General features: G+C 38.7%; 1 protein-coding gene across 1 annotated transcript in view; it reads right to left on the minus strand.

The window, feature by feature from the left end:
• Positions 1 to 22,300, minus strand: part of myo1d (myosin 1D) — a 63,667-nt gene that overhangs the window by 25,206 nt on the left and 16,161 nt on the right. Inside the window, exons 6-16 of the mRNA XM_026914807.3 lie at positions 21,819 to 21,914; positions 20,210 to 20,326; positions 19,874 to 20,077; positions 18,744 to 18,889; positions 18,522 to 18,636; positions 18,234 to 18,404; positions 9,609 to 9,679; positions 8,309 to 8,383; positions 8,091 to 8,223; positions 7,821 to 7,987; positions 6,410 to 6,617 (exon numbers count right to left, since the gene is read on the minus strand). Of these exons, the coding sequence (XP_026770608.1) occupies positions 6,410 to 6,617; positions 7,821 to 7,987; positions 8,091 to 8,223; positions 8,309 to 8,383; positions 9,609 to 9,679; positions 18,234 to 18,404; positions 18,522 to 18,636; positions 18,744 to 18,889; positions 19,874 to 20,077; positions 20,210 to 20,326; positions 21,819 to 21,914 (1,503 nt within the window). The remainder of the gene's footprint in view (positions 1 to 6,409; positions 6,618 to 7,820; positions 7,988 to 8,090; positions 8,224 to 8,308; positions 8,384 to 9,608; positions 9,680 to 18,233; positions 18,405 to 18,521; positions 18,637 to 18,743; positions 18,890 to 19,873; positions 20,078 to 20,209; positions 20,327 to 21,818; positions 21,915 to 22,300) is intronic.

Consider the following 22,300-nt stretch of genomic DNA (forward strand, 5'->3'; position numbering starts at 1 on the left):
CATCTGTTGATCAGCATATTAAGGGCAGAATTTCCATGCAAGTTATAACGCAGCTTTTACATATTGATATAATGTCCAAGTTAGTACAATAAATTAATTTTGTAAATGTATGTATTTCTATTTAAAGGGTGTAACATAAACCGGTCACTATTTATTTACTTTTGTTGAACTTGTGCCCTTAATTTAAATACGTTGATCCATGAATTATTTTGTACATAGTAATTGAACAAAATATCAACATTAAAATATTCTAGTGTTTTAAACATAAGACTTCAAGATTTCAGAATCAAAATGTGAAAAAGAGCTACACAAATATATAAAGAATAATGCTTTACCAACAGTGCTCCCAACGTATGAGCAGGTATTAGTGATGATTACTAGAATGAAAATGATTTTTTCCAAAATTGTAGACTTAGAAGTCTCAGACAATCAGAATTTGCACTGAACAGACTCTACGTCTTATGCTTTCACATTTTAAAATAGAAATATTTGACACAGCAGTTGAAAGAGACATAAACTACACAAACAACAGAAACTGTGCAGAGTTTTGGATATCCTCCCAGTGTCAATACGGGTGGGCTAAAAAACATTTTTTTTGTCATATTTCACAGAATTAGCATTTTTGTTGTATAAACCTGTAAGTATTGTAGTAATAGCCTAATTTCATTGTTAAGTTTTGGTTTGGAACAAAAGCTCAAAATTGGCTGGTGGAATCAACAAATCACGCTTTGATTTCCAATAGATCCAGGGGGGAAAAAGTCACTGCAAACTGCTGCATGCTGGGAAAGCCATAATTTGTTACTGCTGGTGAGCAAGAGTAATTAGTCTAATTATTAACATGCAGCCAGTCGTCATGTGCTGAAAGTGTGATCTGTGAGTCATGATGCAGGTCAATGAAAACAGCTAGCCACTTCAGCCTGTGCAGAACAACATACTACTTTTAGATTCTGCACTGACAGCCGGATATGGTCATAGATTTGCTATTGACCAAAAAAAAAAAAAAAAAAAGAAAAGAAAAGAAAAGAAAAAGAAAAAAGCAGATAATTAAGAACAACTGAATAATCCGATCCTGCTGTTAGGACTGACTCATCAGTGACTCACTTCTGTTTTAAACAGCATTGTAGACTTTCTTAGCAGTTAGAATGCTTATTAAAAATTATTATTATTCTTTGCATCTGTGTGCTAGTTACAGTGAGTGCTATTGTAACACCCATCTTTATGATCCTTCTACAAGATCCATAATAAGATTAAATAGGCTGATAGAGATTGCAGAGAAAACTGCAACCTTTCTCTCCACGCCCCTCTGTATGTATGTCTCTAACCCACCAGAGATCGGAGTGAGTCATTGCTCCGCACAGTACAATCCAAACCGGCGACACAGTCACGCTACATCACATCTGATCCTGACACTTCTGTCACAATATTTCCTGTTTTGAACCAATATACCAAGATGCCTCCTGTCACTTTAAATTGAAAGTTTCTAGCCGGATACTTATTGTGTGTGCACCGAGTCTGTGTAGAGACATTTAGACAAGAGTGCAGCCAGACGGGCTGTACCCAGGGGAATGTGGGTAAATTAGGCCAGGAGCAGCCCCTGGTTCCCCCTCCCCTCCTATAAGCCTGTCGAATTGGTGTGTTAACTACTTGGACACATTGTTGTATCGCCTCCCTGTGCTTTTATGCTCCAAATTTACAGCCAGGCTGCAGAAGTCTCACTGCAATAAAGTGTGACAGATTGCTATGCTAACTAGCTCTGATTTGCTTTTTAATTGACTCATTGGCTGAAGAGACATGATAATAGCCAGTTAGCCTGTTGGCAGACATTGGGTTGCATTCACAGGAATCAATATCCCTCCACAAAATAATATATTTACAAATGATCACTGTACATCCTTCTATCTTGAATCATAAAAGCACTGCATCTCCTATTCCTATATGTGCCTTTTGCCTTCAGGTGTCACCAGTTACAGATGACTGAGAAAATGCATGCTGGCTTATCATTAATCAGCCGGACAGGCACGCAGTGCAGCAAAACCACCCCAAACAATCAGGAGTCAAATTCAGGCACACAATTCCTACACGTGCTAAACCTCCTGGGGAATATCTGCGGTTCTCCACAAAACACTTGATGCAAGGGTTCTGGCCTGATAGCATCACACTCTGACAGTGCGACATGGTTTAGCACAGGCACAACAGATCCTAACCGCTAATCACCAGAGACTCTGGGAAAGTGAGGACAGAATAGGAGACAGAGAGAGAGAGAGAGTACTGTTTTCATAAATCAATAATGCAGGGCTAAGCTGCATGCAACTGTGAAGGAGATCACCATGTTTTTTTTTTCTGCGACCTCTAACAGACTGCTGGAGTGGGCTTGTTTGATTGTGTGTGTGTGTGTGTGTGTGTGTGTGTGTGCGCGCACGCATGTGTGTAGGGGGCTGTCATTACTGCAACAGCATGGCCACTGACGTAACTGTCACTGCCTCCACATCCACCTAAACATTTCTCTCTTCTGACACATAATTAGTAATTAGTCATATGTCTAATTAAAATCAGTGGACTTTTACATTTGACAAATGTTGAAATAATAACAACCAATCACTTTTTACTAAGAATTCTTCATTTTGTTCATTGTGTCTTATGACAGACACGACATTCAACATCCTAAGCACTATGAATGTCAACGTTTGCTGCTATAGAAAGACTTTTCACATAGAGCTACAGGTAAAGCAAAATTCTGGCAAGTCACAAGACGTCAATTAACTACTGACATTGAGCAATGTACCAATGTAGCCTCAACAGATTCCATTCAAAATAATGAATAAAAGCCATTTTCATCTCTCAGTGAGTTATGCAGCAGACCTTGAGAAGTGCTTATTAATGGTGTATTTAGCACATTCATTGATTGGGGTCAGTGCCATTTCTATTTCTCTCGCAGTCATGGCCTAGACTTGAAATTAGAGTCATACACATCAAACGTGTTCAAACGTGAAGGGAAAAAAGTGGGGGAAAAAAAGAAACATATCAAAGTAAGTTATTTGGTTGTCTGCCTAAATTCAACAGACCCAAATATGTAAAGTATACAAACCATGCTTGTAGCAGGACACATTTAAGAATCAATGATGATACTTCATAAACCTAGCATTTAGGGGTGTGTCAGTATGGTGTATTGTATCGTATAGCTCGATACAAAGCTCTAAATTCAATACATCTGCATATAAAAATAGAATTTACATAAACGGGAATTTTCTACTATATAGGTAGTAATGGAAAAATATAAAAATATGATATAAGGAATACAAAGATCGGTGGCAGATACAGTGCGACTGTATTTTGAATAAGGTGCAGATATGTGTGGTTGTTTGTGCAATATATGCTGTGCAACATCAGTAAAGGTTTTTCATTAAACTTAATCAAGCCCACACTCCCTCCTCTGGAAAAGTAGTTTCATCTTTATCTCAAATCAGGAGAGTCTACTGGGGATTAAAATAAACAAGCTTCTCCTAATCATGCTGCTTTTCACAAGCTAATATTCTAGTATACTGTGATTATTAGTGTATTAGCTCGGGCTATGGTTAGCAGTAAGGAGCAACTGAAAGAGACGGTCGCTGGGACAAGACGAAAACATGAAGCAACACGCACACGCACAGGTGCATTCATAGTTGCAAATATAGAACACTTCTCAGTAGTGGAGAACACCGGATTCAAAACACATCTAATGCTGCAGAGACATTAGAGTACTACTAGCAAACAGCACAATGTAAAACAAATAAAAGCCCTGCACTTCAGACAGCGACCGCGTCTTTAAGTAACACCAGTAAAAGCTTGGACAGAGAGCTAACACTTAATTAGCCATGTTTTATTACATTCTACATTTGTTACATGCTGCTATATCAGAAATATATCATATCAAGACACCACCACATTGCATTATATCAAATTTGAATTTTATGTATCGTTACACCCCTACTAGCTAAATGGCTAGCAAGCTAACTTTTACACTTAACAAACACTATCAACAGTAACATGTGTTAGCTAACTCACCTCAGTTTAACACCACTATTTTGTAACTGAGGGCGACTCTACTATGTGTAATATAGATAAAAATCACAGTTTTTCTTATTTGTAAATCTCTATTGGTGAATTCTCTCATTGACCATTTATTCTGAGATATTAACAGAATACCTTCCTACAGCTGCAAGCCACCATTAGCATGTACCACTTCATATTTTCATACCAGGTTTGCTGCACCCTACAATAATTTTGTACTAAATTGTTGTTTTTGTCCAAGAAAGAAGTTTCAAGAACATTAGTCCAGGCTATAACTGAGCTATGTCACTAATATTAGTTCTATTAGTAGTACACTTATCCCACTGGGTAAACCCTTGGTTCCTTTTTGAAAAATAATATAATTATACAGTGTTTTCTTTTCAGAGAGGATTCTGAATAGAACCTCTTTTAGAACATTTAAGAACCCTTAACCATTAAAAGAACCCTTGAGAAACCCTTTATACTAACAGTGTATGGAACTGTTCCTAATATGTGGACATATTTGGATAATGTACACCGAGTATTGTACTGCTGGAACAAAAATGAACACAAACATGACAACAATACAAATTCATGAAGCCAAAAAAAAAAAAAAACCTTTTACCAGAGGTTTCAAGAAGCAATAGTGCACAACAGAATACTACCCAACAAAAAATATATTAAATGGTAATTTTACGCAGGAACGCTTCTTTGAATAAAAGTCTACAGATTTATATGACAAGTCAAAATGGAAGGATTAGGAAAAGTAAATCCCAGGTGACTGTCAGATATTTGAAGAGGCTTGTTGAGTTAAAATTTGGATATTCTACATGTCAGAAAAATCCATCACAGGAATTCAAATAAACAACAGGAAGCAGCCCAGGAGGATCCAGTCACATCAATCATGCTGCGTAGATCTTTTACATTCTACAAAGGACACTGTGATATACCCATTTACAGTAAATAGCATATTCATGATATTTTAATTCATAAACCTTTGACATTGTAACACAGAGGTTAATTAATAGATTGGAACTACACGCTGACATTCCATGCGATGTGGACAGCCAGGCGTAAACATATTAAAAAATAATTTAAAGGAGAAGAAGGTTCATGAATAATGCAGAGAATGTATTTAGTAGCTGCTAATCCATTTTGCTTTACATGTTTTTTTTCAAAGCCATATGTGATGGGTGTTAGCTTTGTGAGTCTTTGAGCACAGGGAGCAGAACAGAAGAGGAACAGCTCAGAGAGGTTTAGAATGGCAGTGTGAAATAAGCAGTGAAGGAGCAGTGAATTGAGACGGATTGAAGGTCAGAGTGAGGCGGATGTGTATGCAAATCACATCTCTTTTAGCTCAGAGCTCTTTTGCTTGGTTCTAGACCTGAGAATAGATGAGAGATATACACATCCTGGGGGCACCTCCTTAATCAGAAGAGAAAAATCTATTTCTAAAAAATGGCAGCCATTCTGTGAGTCTCTATATTTTTGTCAGTGAGCTTGTTCCAGGGATGAGAGCCTTGGCACAGATTCTGCCAAATCTCCCAACACTGGTACTCTTGACATAAAGCATTTCAGTCTGCTAGGTGCTGATAAAAGGCCAGATGATCTAACACTGACAACAGACACAATGAGACATAGCAAGAAGCATGGAGACAGATCCACACGAAGAGCGCAATTCACAATGCGCCTTGTGTGTGATTGTGTGTGTTTAGCACCTCGGTGCCAGTCACTCAGCTAAGGCACTGATATTACACTCTGATGAGACAGCTATTGCCTGGGGGTGAACAGCGTGCTTAATAAAGTGGCATTGTCCCTGAAAATGGGACTTTACCTCAGGGGATAAGGTAAACACAGTGGTGTCAAGCCAATATCTATGTTTGTGAGCCAGCGCATGGCTGTGTCAATACAAAGGTCATACAATCAATCTCAGATACTGGCAGAGTGCAGATTCAACACTTTGATGTCTGCTGCTACAGGATTAGGAACAGCCATATGATCCATAGTACAGAGTCATGTAGGGATATATCCAGGGATACCATAGCAGGTGTCATGAATTGATAAACTCATAAAATATATAAAATCATATAAAATGGGAACCAGCTAAAGAAAGCATATCAGCTGGCTAAAACAGCATTAAAAGTAAAGTTTGCAATGTTTAATAATTATATAATTTTAAAAAATATCTTAGAAAGACAGTGACGTGCAATATTGTCACACAAGGAATCTAACTATTATTTGTTTCTGTTTACATTTCTGTTTAGATCTCTGTTCCTTTTCCTTGGGTCGAGGATATACTTACTTTTAACTATGCTTATGCAAGTGGCAGCATGCATTCAACATTTTCAACAAGTCAGCAATCTTCATTAAGTTATGTTCTCACCTTCTGCAGAAAAAGGACGATCCTCTGCACCATGTGGGCTCTTTGCTCCTCCAGGCTGAAGATGGTGCGTGGTGTACGGATGAACACCTTGGTCTTGCCATAAGCCACATCATGCTCAAAGCCACACCCTTGCAGTAGACGCTTCACTGCCTCCTGATCTGAGGGCAGGTCATGGTTCGGCCATGTGAACTCAGAGATCATCTTATACCTAACAGGACAGGAGTGGGAGAGTGGGAGAGCCGTGAAAAACTGAACCTGTCACCATGACAAGGTATAATCTTCATGGTGTCTTTTTGTCATGTGTGTAATGGCACTCAGGACCTCAGTTTGTAAAGTTTCACCATTCAAACATGACAATGATCCAAAACACACAGTCAAAAACAATACAGGAGTGACTTTAGGACAAGTCTGTGAATGTTCTTGAGAGGCCCAGCCAGAGCCTACACTTGAACCTGACTGAACTTTTTGGGACAGATCAGACAATAGTGTAATAATGACACTTCTCATGCAACCTTAAAGAGATTGAGACATTCTGCAGACAGGAATTGAAGAGGATCCTCAAATCCAGCTGTGCCAAGCTGGCAGAATCAAATCCATTGCCAAGTGTGCTTCCACAATGAACTGAGTAATGGGTCTAAATACTTGTGTAAATGAAATTTACTCACCTTATTATATGTATTCAGTTATTTATTGTTGATGTATTTACAAAATATTCTGAGAACTCTTCTATTTGCATTTTTGCAGATTCATGAGAAAAACTACATACTAGTACTTCATAACAGATTAAAATGAGGACACAATCAGAATGCACTGTATGTGTTTAAAAATAATGTGGGATAAGTTTCTTTGGAATAATTCCCACAGTGCCATTAGGCCATGCCCCACTATCTAAATAAGAGATTATATTCAATGCATGGTCATGGCCTTCTTTTAGACAGTTTGGAGACACAGAAACATTTTGGGGAGGGACATTAAAACATCTCTCTCAATTAGAGTTACTAACAGGGAGTCTTTATGCAACGGGAGTGTCGAACTGAATCTGATCAGCTCTTTAGAGCTCTTGTATGAGTGTTATAAGGATTTACAGTGAGAACATCAGTGAAAACAATTCCTCTATTTAATTTGTGTGTAATTTGGGTTGTCGCGCTTGAGGTCATTAGACTATTAAAAAATATGGAATTGCTTCTGTCTGAGTCATAAGCCACACTCACTGCTGTGATTTTCATATTGCATGACCAACCCTATTTCATTTGCGTGAAAAAAACTCTGACATGCACTGACTTTCTGTAAAATTTCCTAATATAAGTTGGACTCATTGCATCACAAAAGCCATCCCAAACTATTATCATCTCTTCACCATGCTTTGCATTTAGGCATAACTAAATAGACAGGGTGCGCAGAGGATGCTTACCTCTGTAAGAAGCGAGGGTATGTTTGACGGTTAGCAAAGCCAGCACGACGCACACGGACATTCTCCAGCAGGCCCAAGTACTCTACCTGGTGCTTACAGCGTTCATACTCAAACAGAAGTGGGGACTTCACGTCATTGGGTTTGATACAGCGCACATAGTAGGGTTCCTGTACACACCAACAGGGGGTGATAGAACATTACAGTACATTAGTGTTCATGTGTTCACCTCCGTAACAAGCGAGCAGGTACAAACATTGTCTAAATTCTGACCTTAGAGGCCAAGTTCTCCACCAGTGAGATCATTGAGTTCTTGAAGAGCGTGGCTGCTGTGAGAGGACGCTTGGTGACCTCGGTGATGCTCAACTTACCCTCAGGCCACATGGCCTTCAAAACAGGGTTCGAGCTGCAGAACAAGTCATAACGGTTAAATGAAAGCAAAGCAGTGATGTTGGCCATGAATAAGCAAGCAGGCTGGTGAGGATATTGACCTGTTGTACAACAGCCTCTTGAAGTCCTGAAAAAGGGTGTCCTTGTTCTTGTCAATGAAGCCCACCACAGAGTAGCTGATAAGGAAGATTTAGAACACAGTGTGACATTAGTTAACAAATTCTCTAAATATACACACAGAAGGAGTGCATTTAAACTTCCTTGTTTAATGGAAAGACTTGAAACATTATAGAAGTATCTGAACCCTAAGCCGAGAAAATGACAGGAGGTGGGTGGCAGATTTATTTGCTACTCAATCTCAGACATCTAAGTGCTACGTTAAGTGTTTCAGGTTCCTGAGAGAAAAACAGCATCATGCCACTGACTCACAGAGTGCTCTATTTCTCATACACTTTCAATAACAAAGGTATTTTTAGCACCACATAACCTAACCACCTAACGTACATACAGTCTCAACTCGGCTAGTTATGGAAAAAGTCCAATTATTAATGTAGACAGCTTACAATACAGGTTTTTCAGAGCTGGCACTGTAGAAAGAAAATGCAGACAGGTGCCATATTAAAGAAAAAAATGGTGGCTCTGGGGAATTTCTTGGCATAGTTTTGGTCCACTTGTCCCCTTAGAGCACAGGTTTCCAAGCCTGGTCCTGGTTTACCCACAGTCCTACAATATCAGTGTTTTCCCTGCTCCCAATCCAATTAATCATCTAATTAACAGCCCATGTTATGTTGAAGTGAGTTTGTGAGAGCTGGAAAAACACTAAAATGTGCAGGACAGTGGGTACTCCAGGACCTGGGTAGGGAAAGAGGGAAGGGTCAGTGCAAATTAACATAAAGTTCTTCTGACCGATCACCTTTATCCTATGATGAAACATTTCTATCCTGATAAGAGTGCTCTCCTCCATGATGGCGATGCCCCTATCCACAGGGCACAAGGGCTCACTGAACGGTTTGATGAGCATGAAAATGCTGCAAATCATATGCTATGGCCTTCACAATCACCAGATCTCAACCCAGTTGAACACATATGGGAGATTGTTAGACAGCACTGTCCACCACCAACATCAAAACATCAATTGAGGGAATATCTTTTGGATGAATTGCAATGAATGTAGAATCTATGCCAATGCATATTGAATTTCCTTTAATTTGTGACTGTTCTGTATAATTTTTCCATCATACATTACTTAAATAACATCTTCCATCCCACAGTGAGTCTTTTCTTCAGTATACTTATAGCAGTATTTAGATACCAGCAGCACTCTACTGGCTAATTCCAGCACCTGTAACTATGGTGAACTCAGGAGGATGAAGCACTTAAGCCTTCTTCATGTGTACTTACACCACGTCACCAGCATAATGACGAATGCGAAAGTCTCGGTCAAACTCGAGGCTCTTGTCAGTGGGGGACAGCTGTAAAGAGACACAGATTTAAAAAAAAAGAGATGAATCTGGCTTTTCATTGGTAATTACAATCGCTTCTGTGATTTAAAAAACTTTAAGAAACTTTTTGCCTAACAGCAGCAACCCCCCCACTCAGAGATATAGTATAACACTGAATGACATTAAGGCAATAGCTGAGCCCATAGCACTGGTCTAACAATCCTCACAAAGTGAAAATGGACGAAAGGCACAGAGACTGGCACAGGAACAGAGAAAGTGAGGATGAATTTGGTATAAATTTATGCTTACAAATTATGATTGAAGCCTGCATTATCTGGCATGATACAACAGTGCTGAGAAGACGTTATATCAATATGCAGGCAAAAATGGGTTTTAAAAACAGAAGACAGAGAAAATACAATGAAACTAAAGAGACTTTTAGATCATATTATACTGATACTTTAAGCATTTTAGATGATGTATTGGTCATTGATATACATATTTGTTATGCAGATGGATACAGAAATTTAGCTTTTGACTTAAATTTGGATAAGAAACTTGGTATCATTCAGTAAAAACTGCTATTAAAAACACAGAACAAATCTTCATTAAAACTTAAAACACAACAATCGAGATGTGCTCTGCCATAAACCAGTCCAGTGGCAGTGCAATATCTCATGTTTCGAACATCCTATTAAAATGTTTGCTATGTGAATCTGAGAGAGCTAACATTAGGGGGCGCACTGCTTCCTCACATTAGCTTGCCATTAAATAAACTAGCCAGCACTGCAACAAGGCCATTGGAGTAGGTAACCTAAACATTAGTCTTAGCCTCAGACACGTCACCAAGAACCTCAGGGAGCATCTTATATCTTTTGTACACTTTTCTGGCCACTAGCTTCAGAATCTTGAAGGTTGCAATCGGCTTGGCTTGTTGCACATCAGTGTACACCGGTTGTAATTGGAAAACAAACTTTTGAATACTGTGCAGTGAGGAGGATATACAGTGGTCACTGGATATTTTTCAAAAGATTTTTTCAAGAGTTTTAATTGAAATAAAAGCAAGTAAATTTTATGGCCTCTTTCTGTGAAAGTAGGTGTTTCCTGTTCATTGATGAAACATACAAGACTTACTAGCAATCTAGCTAGCCTGCCAATAGTATCATAAGTTAATACAGAATAGCTAAATAGTAATAGTTAAACTGATAGATGGCTTAGCAATCCATTGTATAATATAAAATGTCAAATAAAATAAGGTATTAAATCAGCTGTTGGAGGGGAGGAGTGGCTTGGCAGGTGGGACCAAACTACTTCATTTATTACAGGGAGAACACACATCTTCATTCATTCACGTGACTCTCAGTGCTTAAAGTCAGAACACCACTTTGGCAATGGCATGGCTATATGTGAAGCAGTTTTCCCACGAGTACAGTTTTAAGACAACTTACTATTTTTGAAATGTCACTGATTGCCATTTGGTTTTTCTGTCAGTGTCTTACTTATACCAGTGTACCATCCATTACTAAAGTGGACTGTGAGTAGAGTGGTATGTGGAAAATATCACTGTTCTCCACCAACCATTAAATTGTACTACATCTAAATTGCACAGAATCCTTTTGATAATATTATATTTATGACAAGCAGTGCATCTTATGAAACAGTAACACCATCCGTCATCTAATACACCAAAGTGGGAGCAGAGTGTGATGATGCACACTGTGTCATAGGTTTATGTATATATTTCTGCCTGTCACTGCTCAGGCTCTTTATAACATTCCTGGCAGGATTGTTGCTATTGTCTCGGTGCTGCTGCAAGGCTTTATGGGCATATTTTTGGTGTGTGTTTGCTTCAACTGCAGCAGACAGTAAGCTTACTTCTGAGGGAGCAGAGTGAGCTCCTGTCAGGATTGGAGAGGCCACTTCACAGAGCACTTCACAGAAAGTGGGACAATCAGGAGCTGGGTAAAGACCAATTTAAACACTGATGGGAAGGATACCAAAAGAGAGGTGCAGTTTCAATGAAAGAGAGAAGCCTTGAGGATTATTTTTGGACCTGAATGCCAGAATCAGATCACATTTCCATTCTTTGCCCTCCCATCCCATCTGCCTGCACAGCTCTGACAACCTCACGGCTGGCCAGCACAGGCCAGGCTTCAGATGGATCAGACAGAGCCTTCAGCAACCTGCTGAGTTCCCTTCCTCGCCACATCTATCTCAATCAGTCACAGTCTGAGTTACACGCTTGTGCGCACACAGTCACACACACACACACACACACACACACACACACACAAACAGCTATAAACAAAGAACATCAAGGTTCATCAGCGCAATAACAGAATATGCAGATGCACAATGCACGTTTGATTATCTAGTCGGATGGAAATGGAAGGAGGGTGCCAGACAGAGATAAGTCACACGGCAGAAAGGGGTAAAAGTGAGGGAACTGAGAAGCAGAAAGGCTTCGCACCTCATCTAAATATAGAGAGCATCTTCAACATAATGCCTCTAAGTCTCTAACACACCCTGGTTTTTGATGATGGCAAAAGAAAGCAGATGTGACATGTAACAGACAAGTGAGAGATGAGAGCAGATTAGTTGCTAAGTAAATATCTACATTAATAAGCAGGAAAAAGTTACAGAAGACATGGTATGTATGCAGCACTCTGGTTGCTTTCATTTAGATTAGCGTGTGTGTGTATGATGTAAATATGAAGCGCATGAAGAGTTGTGTGAGCCAGCAGACAGGAGGTTTTTCTGAGGTGCAAAAAAGTGAGCACAGCTTTAAGGCTAGGTCTTGATGGATCATCCAGACTCCAGCTCCACCCCCACCCCCTCCAGCTCTATTGCCACCCCCAACAGTGTGCCATTCTGCCCACCACCTGTGCTTCTTTCAACAGCATGATCATAACGATGGCACCAGAATATACTCACTCTAACCACTGTCAGGACTCCAAACCTGCCATACAAATAATCAACCAGTTACAGCCATGTTGCTTGTTTAACTCCAGTCCTCAACTAGACAGTCAAGTGCCTCTAGTTAGGATAGGTTTAATCTGAATCACTGTATTTTAGAGCAGAGGTCAAAACAGTTTGAAGAGCACATTATCTCACATATTAGATTTAATTGTGGAAGCTCAAATCAGAATTAGACATGCTTGCTTCTCTGCATATTCCAGATACAATAACTGATTGTATGTGCCATATGTTCAATTTCATTTGTATAGTACTTTTAACAATAAAAATATCACAAAGCAGCTTTACAGAAATCCTATATTTGAAATGAAATATAGCTTTCATTTAAATTTATCCCTAATGAGCAAGCCAGAGGCGACAGTGGCAAGGAAAAACTCCCTGAGGCGACAAGAAAAACTATCCCGATACATAATCAAAATAAATATTTATTCTTATTAATATTTATACTTTTGGTCCAAACTTCCCAAAGAAATAGCACTATTAATATATCAAGCATAATGAGCTTATGAAACTTCTGTAGCAGCTAATAAATGACATAACTATACAAGCAAAGCTAAGTGACATTGATCATTTTTGCACATCTATAAATCAACACACATCTAACGTATAAACAGGCACCATTAACAGAAGACAACTGTAAAGTGTGAAATGTAAAGGACGGTAATTTCAACCAGCACATCTGACCCAGGTCAAAACATCAAAGCAGTTTAGGACAATTTTGCTTGAAATTCACTCATTCATAGATTTTCCTTCTGTTTTTCCTGGCAGTCATTGCATTAGTAACAGACTGAGAAGGTCAGTCCAGACCTCTCCATCCCCAGTCACAGATTCCAGCTCTTACTGGGGAACCCCAGACGGTTCCAAGCCAACTGTGAGATATAATCTCTCCAGCAGGTCCTGGGTCTTCCCCAGGGTCTCCGTAAAGTGGGACATGCCTGATACAGTTCTACCAAGAGCTGACTAGGGGGCATCCTTGTAAGGTGCCCAAATCACCTCAACTGGTTTCTGTCAATTTTGGAGGTGCAGCAGCTCTTCTCAGAGGCTCTACCAGATTGTCAAGCACCTCACCCTAAAATGGAGCAAACCCTGTGGAGAAACCCAGCATTTGCGACCTTATTGTTTCTGTCACTACCTGCGGCTCGTGACCATAGAGGAGGATGGGGACACAGAATGACCAGTAAAGACAGAATTTCATTTTCAAACTCAGTGCCTGCTCCACTGCCACAGACCTCTACAGTGACTATAATAGCAACTGTCACTGTTAAGAATACTGAAAGTCTTCTACAAATAACTGTGATATTACTTTTAGCCTCCCCATATTGGACACTTCTCCAGCCCTGAAAGCGTCTTGATATCCTGTCCATGAAAAAATATTTTTTTGCTTTAAATTAGTTAAATTATCTTTAATTTTTTAGAACATTAATAAGTAAATACATAAATCAGGAAGGCCAGAATGAAACTGGGCACAAGTAAAAGATTGTTGACCTACTAGACATAAAAAAAGTCTCTCTAAGCATTAGTGATCAAAAAAGAAACCATCCAGACTCTCAAAATGTGTGATTAATGAAGCAGTGTATTCTTACAGATGGAAAATCTTTTCCCAAAACTTAAAAAAAAAAGACCATTAGTAAATCCATGTGTCTATTTCCATAGAACAAACATAAAAAATATGTGATCCTCCTGCTCTGGCACCCAAGTCATTTAATTCACTGTCTGTCGCATATATTTACTAAAAGCATATATTTTCATTCCAAAAAATAGCAAAGAGCAATACTATTTTACACTGAAGCATGATCTCTTGGTGTAATAAATGGTTCTCTGGTGGCTCTATCCTGCTCTGTGCAGCTCTGAGCAGGGTTCAGAAATCAGCCGCTAATGGGCTTCACTGGCCTGTCCTGTCTAATCAAAGCTTCATCAGTTAATGAGCATGCTCTCGCCTCCATACAGCCATCTGCATCGGCGGCCTCCTGTCACATGCCTGCACCTTCACCCGCCATGTGCTCAGGGAAAGGAGGAAGAGAACAGAAATACAAGCAAACAAGAGGGAGGACTGAAGCCCACCCACCCTTCCCCAAACATAGAATCCTTGCGTGAATGTCTGTGTCAGCAAATAACTGTAATTAAGAGCTGCTGGGAAGCAAGGCTTTAAAATAACGCACATCTGGGATGATCAAAGCCATTACGGGAGGGTCACAGTGAGAGTGTGGGAGACACTGAGAACATGGGGAAAGTTTATAAGAAAAATGAATATAAGATTTGCAAATAGATATGAATTATAAAACATTTTATCATGAAAGATTACATATCATAACATAAGATATGCCAGTATCTGCCAATACTGTTGGTCTTCTAGTGTATTCAACACTACATACAGTATACATGCTTAGTGTGTACTGTACAAATTCACTAGCATACGCAATCCCGGTTTCATGATTAGCCTCTTAGCATTGTCTGTGGCTTCTGTGCTGAAAGTACTATCAGCTGCAAAATTAATTGAGAGATTTCTATCTTCTTGAGCAGTCTGAGGTGGATGTAACTATATCTGTTAGAACAATGCAATAATATAAACCTAACATTTATGTTACGTCCAGAACTACTATCAGAGCTGTGCTGTTATAGAAATTTAATCAACACAAAGTGACATAAATCTTAATATAAGCAAGAAAATTTAGCATAAAATTGAAGTGCCATTATTTCAATGCATTTTTTAAGCTATTTGAATGCACAATTTTGCAACCACTCAAGCACAGGCACCTCATGAGGATCAAATAAAATATTTGGGCAAGACACCAAAAAAAAAAAAAAAAAAAAAACTCCTACATAGTGAATCAAGGAGACAATCATATTAAATGAATAACTACCATTTTATTCCCCTTGTACCTGCAGACACATACGTTTTATTCTACAAATTACCTGATACACAAAGTCATAGTCTTCAACATGGTGTAACTAGTCATACACACAGCTTTTAACTTATAAAGTAAAAACAAATTTGAAAAGAGTAAACAGTTAAACATTTAAAACTAAGCTAAGAGTATGCATGCTCATTTTTCAGTGTAGTGCAGAACTACACTGGCTGGTTTAGTGGTAATATGTTGTCCTTGTAATCAGGTGTCACGAAGACTGATGGTACCTTCATATTCCTTTAGCTAACAATATTTTAGTTCAACCTAATTTACTTGTCTAAGCATGAAGAAAATCATGTTGTAAGTATATAATCTAGTTGTATTATTCTGAAAGCAGCATAATAAAAAGATCTGTGCAAGCTGCTACCTCAATTTTTTTAAGTAGAGCCAATGAATTATTTTTAGAGAGTGGTCACCGTGGTAACCGCACCTCTTGTGCATCATGGCAGCGCCGCTTGCAATATGATTCTATGCTAATTAATTCCACCTCTGTTGGCAAATTGTTTAGGTTGCCAGGAAGACGACACGGACTATCGTTCAGTGATCTGGAATGCCCACACAGTTCTAAGCAGTAGGAGTTTTTGTAGCATTTAATTTCTAACAAACTCCCAGGATCTGTCAGAGAGGCCAGATATTTTCACTCATGTAACTACAAATCTTTTTACGTTATCTTTTAATCTTTCTATTAGTCTAACTGTAGTTCGTGATAAATATGCTTTAAATAGTAAATAATAAGCTGACACTTCAATGAGGTATTTAAGAACATATATTTTTAAACCTATCTTTGGTAAATGCTTGGCAGGCATGTTGACAGAGGACTTAAAGTTGGTGAGGATTCCCAAAAGCATTACACATGTAATTATCTGCATTGTGAGCAATGTGCATGTCAGTACATCTGCATTAACTCATATTAAATAGGAAAGTCCCGGTAATGGGCTTTCCCCAAACGATTTTTAATGAAAACCAATGAGAACACCACAATATCTCTTGACAGTCGTAAAAGGCCATTAAAAGCGGTTTCACTTGCTATTGTGAAAGGAAGACAACTAGCAAGGAAACAAGCTTTAAAAGCAGAGAGGAGGCAATCAATTGGTGCTCCAGGACAGACTAGTGTGAATTCTCTCAAACATACACACACTCAAAGGCCGAGACTAAGCCTATGTAATCTACATTTCCCTTGCTGTCTTTCTTCTCTCTTTTCCTTTCCTTGAGCCCAAAAATTTCCCAATTAATGGAAAAATAAGTGCTTTAATAGAACTGCCTCAAATCATCCAGGGTGCAAAGCCTTAGCACAGCTAGAACCAGTGATGTATGTAATTTTCCTGTAGGAGGCAGACTGCAGAGAAAATATGAGGAGCAAAACAAGAAAGGAAAAAAAGAAAAAAATAATCCTCTGTGGATTTGACTGTAGCCATTTAATGAGTGTCCCTTAATTATGCCAGGGTTAAAACATGAACAGTTTAAGGAAATAAAATACATAAAATGTTAGAGAGGTAAGTAATGGAGCAGGGAAGAAATGAAAAATAGAAAGTGTGATATGGTTTTAACATCAGTATCAGAGTACATTCATCAGCAGGTCTATTCTTTTCTTTTCTTTCTTGTACATACACTTTCTTGGCCTTAGTGAAGAGGAGATTTAAGAATACATACGTTTGTATGGAATATGCAATCTATACAACCAGCACCCACACACATATACACACTAACAGCAGAAATCACTTCCTCTCTCCTGGTTGATGTAGTTGCAGTAGGCACTTCTACAGTGGGCAGTAGTCTTCTACATTACAAATGAGCTGTCTTGGCCAGTTGCTAAACATACACCTAGGGACATTTATGATTTTACTTGCATATCAGCATGTCCATGTTCAGACTCAGCTCACAGATAGACAACAGAACAAACATGGACGAACTCATGCAACCAGAGCTGGCATCAGAACTGGTCAACACGAGACGTAACTAAAGTCTCATTTCTTCACTGTCCTAGCTTCACTTTTTAGTACTAAGTAAATCTCCATCTCTACCTCTCTTTCTCTGTAACATCTTGACTGCAGTCTCACTAGCTCCCATTGGTTGGCAGTGACATCACCTAGAGCTCAATATAGAGCCAGATACAGGGGATTTTCCAATGATCACTGATGCCCTCTTCTGTCTATTCAGGGTAACATGCTGTCATGGACAGAGTCAAAGCAAGGTATGCCTAACCAGGGTTTAGACCTTAATAAACATCTCCAGCTCTTCTGTTTTGTTCAGGGATTCAGGTTACCAGTTTCTTAAAATGTGTTATCAAGTACTAAGGATGTGAATCGATACATCAATCTCAATACACAGTAAAAAATACAGTACAAAGAAAGATACTGTTAAACAAGTAACTATTCAATACACTTCATTTCATTACTGATCCGATGTGATTCAGTTCAGCACTGATATGAATTGATTCAAGTCTGATCCAGTGTGATTCAGATCCATTAAATTTTAATTTTACACTTTCCAGTTTCTCAGTAACTTGACAAGCTGTGTTTTTTTTTTTTACTAACTTCAAAAGAGATAAAAAAGAAAGTGAGGGAACAACTGTTTACAGCTGTTATACTGTGAGCTTGTATCACAGGCCGCTTTTGCATACAGCAGTGCTTTTGTCAAGATTTGATTTAAATTTAAAACCCTGCGTGCTGAATCTAGACACCAATTAGTGTCCTGAGCCATACCTTGCGGCTGGTGTAATGGGCATGCTTGGCCAGTTTGCCGTTGAGCGCCTGTAGGAACATCTCATCAGTCACCTTCCCAACATTCATACATGCCTCATCCAGTACAGCAAAGATCCCCTTATGCTGCTGCTCCACTAAGTCCACGATGATCTGATTATTGAAGTAATCAATCTGCCAAAAAAACACAGATACAAAAAAATACATGAGTTATACAAGTATATCATACAATCTGATCAAACTGATATAATGCATGGAGTTTTGTGAGACAGAATCGTGTCATGGTCCTACATGTTTCCATGGGATGCCCTCTCGCTGGTACTCCTCCTGCTCTTGTTTGAGCACCAGCTGAATGAAGAGCTGCTGGAGTTTTTCATTGCAATAATTTATACAGAACTGCTCAAAACTGGAGAATGTAAAAAAAATGAAATAGAAACAGAAAGCGAGATGTCAGAAACAGTGCTGTATCAGTGAAGTCAAAGTCTCCGTGCAGAGATTAGATTTGAGACACACCTGTTGTTCTGAAAGATCTCAAAGCCATAGATGTCCAGCACACCAATCACTGTGTTCTTCCCATGGATCCTGGCATCATAGTTCTTCACTTCAATAATGTCATTAATTCTTCCCACAATCCAGCAGAAGAGGCGCTCATAAATGGCCTAGGCAGAACGCAACACAATAAGTCATTACTAGATTGGTCAACGTAGTGATAATTCTTAATATACTGTACATTACATATATAGACACAGAGCACTTTATTAGGAACACTATTCTCACTATTCTCTGGTGCAGTACTGTATCTTTTGCATTTTGACAAAATTCGTGATTGTGTACTGAATTGCTGCATCTATGTCCTGCACTACAATAACCCTCAGAGGTATATGCTTAATTGTGTGTATTGTTAATCTCTAGATTTAACAGTCAATAAAATGTCCACATTTGAAACAGTGTTTTATGGCAGTTTTTCAGGACAGATGTGTAGATGACACACACAAACCTGTCGCAGTATGACCAGACTTACACTTGACCTTTGGACTGAATCTTGTTTGAAAGCTGTGTTTACAGTACAACTAACATCCACCTTGAATACTGAAAACTGAATGATTAAAAATACAAAACCATTGATAAGTGTTGGTTTATAAACTAAACAAAATAATTAAAAATTGCAAAGCTACTAATGAATATGCATTTGTGATTTGTTCCCTATTAAGCCACAGATCTTTGTGACAAGACGCAAAGTAAGTCTCTATGCCAAATAATTTCTACATTATTATGTAAGTAAGGCAAACATCTTTCACAGCGCTGGCACCTTTACAGACTATTAAGGGTTAAACACTGGTTAAACCAGTGGATGTGTATCTACTGCATCTGATGCCTGTTTAAAATACTTGAGTAAAAGTGTTAACAGGCCTTTGATTATAATAACGGACTCCCAATGAGTAAATGCATCACTGATCATCACCAGTCAAAATGTTCATGCTCATTTGAGTATTTATAACATGTGGGCTACCAGATAAAAACCAAATTTCCCCTTAGGGATCAGTAAACTACAACTATCTATCCATCTATCCATCCATCCATCCATCAGGTGTGGACTGCTCTTACAGATATGAGCAGGATGGTTAAAGCAGGTTCTGCTGTACCTTGGCCAGAGCGTCCCGGCCGTAACTGGCCTCTTTGTCTGTGTGCTGCTTGTCAATGACATCGCGGCCGGTTGACACAGTGCGGTAGAGCAGTGCCTTCTCCACATTCTCCTCTTTAGTGGACAACAAATCCCCAAGCACAGCCACTAATTTCGAGTTCTCAATCAGAGTTGCATCACCGTCACTGCCAAACTTTAGGTTCCCCTGAGAAAAATTAAATACAGTGTACAGCAGTAAGCAACACGTTTACCAGCATTAACTTATAACTTTATGAGCATGAGATGTGAGAAAAACAAAGGCCAATATTTCATCACAGTTTTTAAATAACATGGGTACCAGGTGCAGGATGGTAGCAAGGATCTTGTAGACAGTCTGGATCTCTTCTGTGGTGAATCCTATCACTTTCATGGCATCTGCTACAGCTTTGAAATCTGCACTGTCATTGATGGAGGACTACAGAAATGACAGAAAAGAACAGTAAGTATCAATAAGTAAAATCAAGTATCATTAATAAATATCAATCAAGGATCAATATTATATGTTGTTTAAATATGTGCAACATGTAAAATGGACTAAACACTCCTCAGTGGACCATATATGTTATGATTCTTCATTTTTCATTTCGAAATGTAAAAAATATATATGCAAATTAGATGTTCAAAATGGTTTTGGCTTTAAAAACGATAAATATTACAAAAAGAAAAAGCTCTCGTATTTCTCCTTTGCTTGTTTTTAATCATTTCAGGCTCATTTTTGGGCTAAAGTTAAAGAACCAGCCCGAATGGCTCAGGTGTGTATCAGCATTTACTGTGTAGTAGCAAGAAGAGTAGATTAAATATTGTTGTTAGTACCTGATGCACTAATGTGGATCACTACGCGCTTTTTAAAAATAGAAACAGTGTAATGGTAAAAGAGGACGATAAAAAAATAGCCAGGTGCTGCAATTTAAGAATATTTGATTTCTAGAGTCTGTGCGGTGTAACAAGTGGAAACAATTAAAAATGAGTCCAATTTTCAGTAATTTTATGGGAAAAAATTGATTACTCCCTTGTTTTCTTGGTTTCATTTTGAAGTGTAAAAAGGAATGCATCACATATAATTCCTCACTCTTGTAACTAAACTTGCTTCCTATTAGTTTCACTGTAGTTACTGAATAATTGATAGTAGTGTTTGAATATGCGTTTAGGGGAATAACTGAATAATAACTTAGAAATTTTAGGCAGAGTGTGTGGGGTCTTTTAACATTAAATACAACAAAACATTTGTTTTTTTTCTTCAAATGGGCAAACAATATTCATCCTGTGTTACTTACAGCCTTGCTTTTGTGCTAAGGAACTGATTTAATGTGTTACATTCACATTACATTTATAGCTCCACAATTAAAGACAGAGAATCACTGATGCAGAAACTAATTTCCCCATCTCCCCAAGTCTCAGGGAACAACAACTCCAGACTTCCTAATCGTTCCGATCCTCTGGTGGCTAATGTTTCCTGCAGTCTGGGGCTTATTTTCAACAGGAGGTAACCCTGGAAACCACAACCCTTTTGGATACAGAGGGAAGCTTGACCCGAAAGTGTTCCTATAAAAAAAAAAAAAAAAGTAGAGCCTGGCCCACAATGTTTAAACCACTTTGGTGTGTGCCACGGCTCAGCTAACCACACAACTCAGTATGTTCCATGATGTCAGATTGTTTGTTGCCATAAATGTGTTTTTGTTCTCTCCCATTAAATGCTCATGTGGAGACAGCTGAGCTCCCCTCTATTATTTTACTCACACACTCATCTGGGGAGAGCCTTAACCATCATGTAATAAATATTACACATTTTGGACAGTGGACAATCCATACCACACATGACACACAATATATTGTCCTAGCTTTTTAAAGATACACCGCAATTATTTTAAAGACTGCTTAATTTGATTCAGCAGAATTAAATGCAATACCTTGGTATGTCCTCCAACTTTAATGTAATCATATGCTATAGGGTCTTTCTGGATGTGCAGGGACCGCAGCAGAGTCTCTGGAGCGCCTTTCACCAGCTGGGGCAAATAAAGATCACAGAGGTTAAACACCAAGATGTCCAAAGTATGCTTCTGTATGTACTCATTTCATCCATTTCCTGGAACCTTTCACAACTTGGTCCACTACGAGAAGTGGAAATACAGACAAACCTTAACTCATTATCTACTAAGTCCAGGATGCTGTCTAATAACTAAGTATTGTACATAAGGCTTGTGCAACCTTGTAAACACGTCAAAAACAGCATTTCATACATGAGAAAACAGTAATTTCCCTACAGTAGCATAACACTGGGTAATGGTTTATTTTCAGGAGATGGCTATGACTTTGGAATTATAAATATAGGTTCTGTAGCATCTGGCTAATGTGAGTCATCCCAAACCAGGATACAAAGACAAAAACAACC

This window comes from Pangasianodon hypophthalmus, chromosome 12 (assembly GCF_027358585.1).
Source record: "Pangasianodon hypophthalmus isolate fPanHyp1 chromosome 12, fPanHyp1.pri, whole genome shotgun sequence".
Lineage (NCBI taxonomy): Eukaryota > Metazoa > Chordata > Actinopteri > Siluriformes > Pangasiidae > Pangasianodon > Pangasianodon hypophthalmus.